Source organism: Ctenocephalides felis, unplaced genomic scaffold (assembly GCF_003426905.1).
Source record: "Ctenocephalides felis isolate EL2017-DRISC unplaced genomic scaffold, ASM342690v1 CF-g0.4_SCAFFOLD_00845, whole genome shotgun sequence".
NCBI lineage: Eukaryota > Metazoa > Arthropoda > Insecta > Siphonaptera > Pulicidae > Ctenocephalides > Ctenocephalides felis.
Genome location: NW_020536999.1, coordinates 21547016 through 21557768, shown reverse-complemented (window position 1 = coordinate 21557768; position 10753 = coordinate 21547016). Strand labels below are relative to the sequence as shown.

Genomic DNA, 10753 nt, shown 5'->3' with positions numbered 1-10753 from the left:
AAACTTAAGTTAACGAGATGATTTTTTATTATGATTATTTAATAAATTAGTTCCGCAACCAAACAAAAATATTTTAAGTTTGTAAATATTATTGGCCTTCCTAAATTCGTACTAATTCTACCACAAAGTCGCACTGGTCTTAAATGTTAAAAAAATATGTAGGCGATGAATTTTCCTGCTTGATTTATGTAGCATACAATAAACATATGTATAAAAAATATATATTCATATATTAAACAGCACAATTAATTTAAATAATCCATAATTTGATGAACACGACCATTCAAACATTGTTGAGACGGCACTGGACAGCACTGACAAAACCTGACGAATAGATTGAAAAAAATGGAAGAATTAAGGACCCATTGGAAATTGACCAAAAATGACAATAAATTTATTATAATTTATTTTTATAAATTTATTATAATTTATGTATTTTTTCCATTTGTGACTCTTTATGGTTTTTGGATATTTTCCAAAATGGATCCTTAAACAGACACCATAGGCGACTTACTACATAATTAGATGTTGCTGGTACAGATAAACTTGAACCGGAACCCAGTCTGGCAGCAAACTGTAAAATACGATATTTCTAACAATCTAAAAATATCTAATTATTAATAAAATTTATGATTTTTTATCTACAAAATATCATCTTTGTCATGTATGTACTTGTGTTAAAAAATATCAAGAAAATTTGACCAATGTCAATTAATGGATGGGAGCAAGTAGTAGTTGGAGAAAAATACAGAAGTAACGTAATATGTAACTATTTTTTTAAAGTAAAATTTCTTTAGCAGTGACTAGGGTGTAAATCCGTACAAATGCAACGGAAGTGCGCTACGGCAGAGTCGAGTATCAATGATTTGTCATTTGCTCTCGATGATATCATTTCTATACGGGTCGATTGTGATTAGCCGTCGTGTATGTGCATAAAGATCTGTCGTTGTATGCGTACCGGCTTCAACGTTGTATGCGTACCGATGTCAACAAGGAAATCGGCATAGATAAATAAACATTTTAAAGTTGCACCGTAGTACAATTCTTGATTTAATGAAAAATGCCTGAATCAGAAGAATATTTTACCCTGTTCCTCAAAAATACTAAAACAAATTAAACATTTGTGCCGTGTACTAAACGTAAGTTTATTGATAAGAAATTATTTCTATATTATTCGTAGTTTCTATAAATCTTTGAAGTTATTAAAATGGAAAATATTTTTAAGGCAAGACAGATATTACAGCTGTTCAAACAATGAGATTATATCGCCAGCAAAAAAGTAAAAAAAAAATACGAGCAGTCAATGAACGTATGTTAATTTTAATTACATGGAGTTCTTCAAATACAATTACATGATGAGTAAAGTTGCGAAATCAATATTTGTTTAGACGTTGTATAACATAATCCACTGTGTGAACGAATATCATAGAATTTATTAATCAGCAATTACTTCTTTTTTCATATCTAAATGCTAATTACAATGACAAACCGATCATGTCATATTTGAAGTAAGACTATAATTACATTATAGTTTTTTGAATATATTTATACATATTTCAATGCTATTATAAATATATAATTTATAATTTATCATTATATAAATGTGTATAATGGGTTGACAGTAATAAATGTGTGCATACGAGTGTTACCAATACTAATAACATTATTCAAAATTGTTATATGAGTATTTTTTTTACTTAAAAGCCATCTTGTACAGTAGCAAATAAATTTTACTTCAATCGCGTGTGAACCTTACGCGCACTCTTTTTTAAAATTGATATTAATGAGTCATCATTAAATATTACATGCAATATGATTGCAATCTACAAAACAAGTATAGATATCTATTTTTAAAATCAGTACTTTTTAGTTTAGAAGGTATCAGTTACCATAGTCGGTATAAATACCAGATCTACTCCAATATTACAATTTCTATACAAAATGAAAAATATCACTTTCATCCTTCAAATTCTTCTTTTATTCAACACTGAAACTACCTTTTCATTCTCCTAATGGCTTTAATCTATCAACTGTCGCGTTTAAAGTAATATCCTTGGTCTAGAAATGGAAACTTTAAAAAGACAATCATGTTGCCAAGAATGAGAATTCCTCTTTATCGAATTAAACTTTACGAAAAGGATTAAAATGCAAATTATAAGATACTGGCAAAGAGAAGGACGAAGGAAACAATAAATTACAAAGCGTGGAAAATTTATATACCAAGAAGAGGATAATTGGTAATCTAATTTTGATAAAGAAATATTTTGCATCCAGGAGAATGGTAGAAGTTGACACTGGGGAATAGAATGGATAGTTTATGTTATTTGTATCTTTATTATTAGATTGATCCATTTTGATTCCAAGAACTTTATATTTGCCACAATATTTCTACTATCCAATTTGGGCAACTTTTAGAACCTAACCATTATGAGGGCATTATATAAAACCGTTAGTGCATTATTACAATTTAATTATAACCAAACAAGTTTATGATTTTTTTATCACCACTCACCGTAGGTGGACTAAGATTAACAGCAGACCCTCTTCTTTCCTGAGGTCCTATACTGCTGTGTCTCCTGATTGGCAAACCTCCTCCTGGTGTGCCTCCTGGTGAAGAGGCGCAAGAAGGTGCTATCCTGATTTTCGGTGTCATCAGAGTATTGTCACTCAAACGACGATTGGGAAAAGCGTTGGCCACTCGAAGAAAATTGCTATCAGGAGACGATGGTGAACCTCCAGTAAACCACCAACCGCCCAACATGCCGGAACCTGTTCGATGTATGCTGGCTACATTTTTGGGAAAGGGAAACCGGGGAAAAGTGACATAGGAGAAGAAAAGAGAAAATTCGCCGTTTGATTATTTTTTGTTGTTAATTTTGATAATGGACAGACCAATGTGCAAGACGACATCCAGATTTCTGGTGCGGAAACAAAAATTGGAATAAAATACAAAACATTGCGAAGACGAAAATAATTTTGAATAATGGAAAGTGATTACCACCAAATTTATAAAGCAATTTAAAAACAATAAGAATTTAATAAATCAATGAAAATCCGTTTAAAATATATACGGTCATATAATTGTGTGGTTATGTAGATTTTGTGGTTTTCGAAATGAAAATGAGTATATTTGTAGATATTTAATGTGTAGTAACTGAACATGAATCACAATAGAAATATAGAAAATGTATCGAAGAAACTAATTGCAAGACGTCCTCCAGATTTCTGGTGGCAACAACAAAAATTGGAATAAAAATACAAAACATTGCAACGACGAAATTCATTTTGATTTATGGAAAGTGATTACCACCATATTCATAAAGCAATTTAAAAACAATAAAAAAATTAATAATTCATTATGAATCTGTTTAAATTGTGTTTCTTCATATAATCGCGTGGTTATATAGATTTTGTTGTTTTCGAAGTGCAAATGTAGATATTTAATGTGCAGTTTCCAATCATAAAATACAAGAAAAATATAAAACATGTATCGAAGAAAATAATTTTGAATTATAATTGCTTCACGAAAAAAATAATAAAAGTAATTGCTAGGAGAATTTTCAATACCAGTATGAAATCAACTAAAAAAATGTATAAATCAAAAAAATAATTAAAATTATGTTTATGCTATGTATGTTTGAGTAATTTTAAATGTAATGATTTTAAAGTGCAAATGTGTATTTTTGTAGATATATAATTTATAACAAATACAATTAACCAAAGAGTACATTATAAAACATTAACCAAATTCAAACACAAATATACATAGAGATTTCCGAACTGAATAAAATATTGAAAAAACATGTAATTTATGTAAATACACCAAAAATCATTGTGCAACAAATGCGTATGACAAACGTTAAAATAGTTGATTATTGTGCTCGAAAATAGCATATGTAATTAGTGCTTTCATAAAATTTGCAATTAAAATTTTGATGATGATTTTACAGCCAATTACGGCGATTCGTGGAATATGGGGATGATTCTTGTATATATATATATATATATATATATATATATATATATATATATTATGTGATTTCTAACGATCAGGTGTTATATCAATAAATGATATTCTGTTTGAAAATTTAATTAAAATCTCTACGATTTGCTTAATATACGCGCTAAAAATACTGAGTTTGATCAAAACTAAGTTTATGAAATTGCATCCACCAACATAAGAGTAGTTATAAAAATAGATAAATATTTTTTATAATTGTTAATAAATTAGTGAACTAAAATCTATTCTAATGCGGTATATCAAAGTTTCCAAAATTTTCAGCTTTAATATCTTAAGAAGCTTAAATTAACTAGTCACGAGGAAAAATTGTAACTTTTTCTATTTTTTTGAAAATGTTTGGATCTTTTTTAAAAATTCAGCTAAAAAATAAATACACGTGATATCTTACTATACCCCTCCCTCCCCCGCGTAATATTTTGTGATTTTTTTTTCCTCCCCCTAAAAACCTCACGTAATTAATGGAAGCCTCCTCATAAAAAATATATTTTGAAAAAAAAAACAATTTGAAGTTGAATATTTATATTTCGCATTTGCGACTAATATTTGATTTTCAGATATTTTTGAATAGTTTTTAAAATGTAAATAAATGCAATGTCAATTACGATTATAAATCTGTCGTTAAGTGAATAAATCAATTTTCACTATTTTGTAAGAGTTAATGTCAGGGTTTTTTCCGTCTAATATCGTGCATTTGAAATTAAAGGTTTAAATTTTATAAAAAGTATCTAATTAATGTCTAATCAATAATGTTCAATTTTTTTAAACTATTTTGAAAGCATAATACCGCGACTTAATTCGAGCAGCTATTGCAAATAATTAATTGTTGAATGTAGTACAATCTTGATAGCATTTTACAAGAGGTTCAGACCAGAATCTTATTTGAATCTTCTTCATAACTGATTAAATTGTCATTAGATTCTTACCAGAATTTTCTTAGTTTCTAACCAAAATCAGAGTTAGATTAACATTAGAAACTGGTGAGGTTTCTGATCTATTATTATTCGCTTCTTATTGAACACGAATTAGATTATTTATAGGTATGACAAATATAATATATGAATTTAAATAAATCACAAAATAAAAAGTAACTATATATAAATTATAAAGTCATGAAATACCATTTAAACATATATAATATAGAATTTAAAATTATACACACGGACAAATCTATTTTTACGTCTTGTTCCAGCGAATTTTAATTTTACTATTATGCGTACATATAAATGTTTATTTTATTATATCTATCTATTTATATTGAAATATATAAATGCGCTTAAGATCGTACCTACATATTATTAAATTGGGTATTAAAGTCAAAACTATTGTGAATATTTTCATATCAGAATATTTTCTATTCAAGTCATATTATTATTGATAGAACGCTCGATCATTAGAACTTAGTTTATATAAAAGTATGAATTATATATATATATATATATATATATATATATATATATATCATTTAATATCACAGCAACAGCAAAAAAAATCTATTATCCGTGGAACTTTTCCAAGAAATATATTCCCGATATAAATCGATCCTTCGTTCTACATTTAAACATTCAGACTCTCAATTTAACATTTTCTCGATGGTTCTGTAGCTTTTGCGCATTCCATCTCGATAAAGTTGTAGTCGTTTCTAAGAAGTTTCTGTAGAACCATCCCTTATGGTGGAGTTAGGGGTTAATAAGAGAACAAGAGATATTCTCGGAACATACTGAATAAGTAGAGCTTAAAGCTTTTAACATTTCAAGGATTTAACGGAGCTTTTAATCTATGCGAAACAAAATTTAAATTTTACAATGTGTTCAATGGAAAGTGGAAAATTACACCCGAAGGGATTATGTTGGAAAGCTAGAGGATTTGTGTTTAATAATTGCGTTATTTTTTTAAATTGATTTTGTTGCAATTATAGTTGTATGATAGTTGCTGATTAACAATAACTGAAGTTTTTGTGGTTTTTTAATTTTTAGATCAATTTTATCACTTATAAATTGCTATTTTTAATTTTTGACATTTTGAGATTTGATCTGGTAAACAGAATATGAAACTATTTTTTATTCAACTCACTTTGATTATTATATTTTATACTGAAGCTTTAAAACAGTTTCAAATTATACTTTCTTGGAAAAGTTACTAAATTAGCAACTAAGCATAACTGAAAATTTATGCTTTTTACATTATTAAATTAATTTTATAATTTATAAATTGCAATTTTTGAATTATGATATTATCTGGTGAAAATTCTTGAAAAAGTTACTTTTCTTGGAAAAGTTTACTCACAATTTAAAGTTATATTTTATTATAATGAATTCATAGTAAATAGCATGGCAACATTAATATCAAAATCCAAATGATAATTAATATAAATTGGTATAAACTGTCCACGTAAAAACACATTTTTACAAACACATACACGCACACCCCCAACCCCACCGACACAGACACACACACACACACACACACACACACACATATATATATATATATATATATATATATATATATATACATTGTAAACAACATCGTTTTTTATACAGACGACCATCAAGTCATTAAAAAGAAAAACTTGGTTTTGTTTCTTTTTCTTTGGTTAGTTCAGGGAGAAGTCCCGTAACGCCGGACGGCACCTAAAGCCGGACACTCTATTAAACACGTATTATTAATAATACTTAATTAGTGATTTTTTTACAATATTTAAGAATATTCGTCAAACACACATGTGCAGACATTCCATGCCACTTTGTAAAATCATATTTTTTGTTATCAAAGTTTGATTGATAGTATTAATTACTTTTAAGCAAAGATTGCGTTTTTGTTAATTTAGTTTGATTTCTAACTTTGTTATGTAACATAAGTCATTCTTTACGAAACATTTTGTAAAATATTTTTTGATTTATTTATAAATAACCTTATGCCCGGCACTCGGAGACTTTCCCCTATATTAAATTTTAGTTCAATTTTTTAAATCGAATAAAACAATTTCTAAATGAATATTTTTTATATAGGTTGTTATTCATTATGTGTGGTTTTAGTGTTTTTTTTAAATAATTTGTGCGTTTTATTCAATGAAGAAAAGTCAAAAAGAAACTCAAAACGTGCACAAAATTTTGTTAAAATTATTTTAAATGAAACGATTAGATGCGTGTATAAAAAATATGCAATTATATATTTTGCCACCTGAATATTATTACACATACACAAATATACACACACACCCACATATATTGAAATATAAAATCAATAGATTTTCTTAAAACACTAAAAATGTTAAACATAAAAGTGCATTGTAATAAAAACAGTAAAAAGCTCAAAAATTGAAAAAATATGATATAATTTGTGGCCTTGATATTAGCATCATTTTTCATATTAAAATTAGATTTTTTTTTGCAAAATTCTATCTATTTTGTAATCTTATTTTTAATTATTCAAATTATACAGATCTTTAGCTTTTTTAAATTAGTACACACTTTATATAGCATATGCAAAAATAGTAGTGAGAATAATACAAATTTAGTCAGACTCCTGTACAAAATATAAAATTTTAACAATTTTATTATTTTCTAAATAAATACTTCTAACTATTTGAAGGTCACTTTAAAACGTAACTGTTGTTCAGTATGTTCAGATCAATATTAGTTGTTAGAAAAAGTTTTCTGCTCGATTCTCAAAATGATATAAAAAGGCTTTGAAATTAATATTGAACAAAAAAATACTATTATTAATATATTACTACTCAAAGCCACAAAATTTTCTGGTTCTATTATTTACCTGCCGAGTTCTTCCTGGCCATGTCTTCGGCGCTGCTGGTCTTCCTCTGCTCGATTCGCAAATTGGGGATGTTAAAGGGCGGAACATGCATGTTGTCGGAACTGAATTGATGTCGAAGTGGTCTATGTCTTTCCGGAGAAGGCAAAGACAGGTTATCCAGCTTCAATTTGTTCCTCTGATTGCGGTCAATTAGGTCTAACATCTCTTGCAGAACCTGGTGGAAATTAAATTGAACATCGTAACATGATGAACCGATAATAAAATTCTTTTTTTTAAATCTGGTATATAGGGAATTATATTGTTTTACTTATTTCTCATTACGTCATTTAGATCTGTGAATATTTGCATATGATTAAAGAAAATATCTAAGGTTGAGGTTGCTAAAAGCCTGTGTGTATGTAAAGGAAAATTTTGACTTAACGTATTTAATCAGCAAATTTTTGGGAATCGATAAGAATGAGTATATACACCAGTAAATTATATTAGCATTAAAGATTTTTGCCTAGAAACCGCGAACAGATTTTGAAAATTCAAATACTGCATTAACGTAAAAAGATAGTCTCTGATGAAAATTATTCTTGCTCTTTCTTTGCCACCAAATGCATAATTTTCAACTTTTCCAAAGAGAAGATTTTTTTTTCTAGCAGAAGATTTGATAATATTGATTTTTGACATAAATATTGCAAGAAGCATGTGTGTATAGGGTAGAGCGGGGCTTAAAGGTCCGCTGGTAAAATGGTCGATATTTATCTTTAGTACGCAAAATAAGGTTTCAAGTAAAAATATTATTTAAAAGTGTGCAATATTTAAAAGTAGGCAAAGTATATTTTTTTAACGGCATTAATTTGAAATAAAAGGCAAAAGCAGTGGAACCAACTATCACCTTAATTCTTACAATATTAATATTATGAGATATTCGGGAATGTATCAATATTAACACCAAAGGGTTTTTTTCTTTTGTAGTTTTTTGACTTTGTGCTATTGTATTTAGTTTGTTACCTGTAAATAATTTTAGGTAAACGTTGCTTATTTGTTTTATAAGATGAATTGTTATTTTCAAGTTAGATTCAAAAATATAACCTCTATGATGGCTTACAAATGGGTGTGGTAAAAATGAAAGGGTGGCAAAAAAAGAGTGCTGTTTGTTCATATGTCTAAATTAATATATGTATATATATACATATATATATATATATATATATATATATATATATGTGTGTGTATGCGATTTTTCCAATTTCTATTTCACAGAATTTTTTGTCATATCAATTTTTTTAATTTCGATTATATTAATTATACGTTGATTTTTTTCACAAAACTATGTTTAAAAATTGCGATTTTGCGATGGTCTAAGGTCTATCTAAGAACAAAATTGAACAAACATTTTATAATTAGGATAATTTGTTACATGAACTCTTGTAAGATTTTCTTCGTTATACTTGAAACCTCATTAGACTTCATTAAAATTTTAATGCAATTCATAATGTTGCTTGGAGATAAATAATTAATTCGACTATATAAAACATACATGTAACTGCATTTCTTTCAACCATCATGTTTACTAATTTATTTTTAGCTTTGATGTTGCAGACATCATAAACAGGTTCAGATGTTTGAAAGTAACTTTATTAACCGGCGTCGGCACATAGATAATATAAATCTTAATTGCACATATTGCTTACACAAGAGTTTCTTCCAGCGAAACTTCGGCATTTAATGAGAAATTTTATACAAAATAGCAAACTTTCTGTCTTGCCAGAGTTTAATATTATGTAGGGGTAGAGTTAATATATTTTTCATGGGCTGGAATATACGGCGAATCGGGGAAAAATGTAAATTTTTGTACACAGAAGAGTTTAGTTAAGGGAGGAAAATATTGGTTCTGAAAGTTTATCGTAATTACGAAAGAATAATTATTTATATAGGCTTTTGTTTATCCGCGTCCGGAATAAAATATAAAGTAAATTAGTGCAAAAAAGAGTGCTGTTTGTTCATATTTATAACCACTCAGAATACATTTGTATATATATATATATATATATATATATATATATATATATTTCACGATATATATATATATATATATATATATATATATATGTTTAATTTGAGTTTAATATTCGGGCGTAACATCGATAAAAATAGTATGAGTTTTTTTAAAAAATTTATTTATTTAAAATCCATACGTTTCGGCTAGCATCTTAGCCATCATTCAGTGGTAATCAAGTTAATCCTAATATAGCATATGAAACCATTATTAATCCATGGTATGAGTATGTGCACATTGATAAGATATGTATTTTTTAACACAAACATCACAAATGGTAAAACACACTAATAATCATGATAACTTGACAAGTTGTCGAAACTATGTATTTACTCTTCGGAGTTTAGGATAGAAATTTTTTAAAGATATATATATATATATATATATATCTTTAAAAAATTAGTTTCTCATTTAAATAATATTCACGTGTTGGAGTATATAATATCTGGTTCTTCTAAAATTGGTATAAATAAAGTTTATATATTTCACTCATTTTATATTCAAACATTTGAAGGAATTCACTTTTATAATATTATAGTCAAATTAAAGGTACACGTGATTTTTTTTCAATTTTTAAATAACTAAAATTTTTTTTAACTTAAGTTTATTTCATTAATTCAAACAAAATTAATATTAATTAAGTATATAATTTTTTTGTTGGTTTAAATTGTTCTCAAAGAAGTCCAATATCTTCCGATATGTTTTTATGACAAAATGTGGCTCGAAGATCAGAATAAGAAAATAATAAATATTTTTTTTCTAATTATGCCATGAAATATCTTAATGATCCAAAAAATTCATTGGTATTTTATTTAAGTTTTTATTCAAACAATAATTATTTTCCAGTACTGAAAATTACTGATAATTATTGACTAAAATATTAAGTAGAATAAAAAATATTAATAATAACATAA

At 27.0% G+C, this 10753-nt stretch overlaps 1 protein-coding gene across 1 annotated transcript in view; it reads right to left on the bottom strand.

Moving 5' to 3' along the window:
• LOC113380456 overlaps positions 1 to 7994 on the bottom strand; it is a 30873-nt gene extending 22879 nt beyond the window's left edge. Inside the window, exons 1-2 of the mRNA XM_026619696.1 lie at positions 7793 to 7994; positions 2513 to 2787 (exon numbers count right to left, since the gene is read on the bottom strand). Of these exons, the coding sequence (XP_026475481.1) occupies positions 2513 to 2787; positions 7793 to 7994 (477 nt within the window). The remainder of the gene's footprint in view (positions 1 to 2512; positions 2788 to 7792) is intronic.
• Positions 7995 to 10753: the final 2759 nt, after the last annotated feature.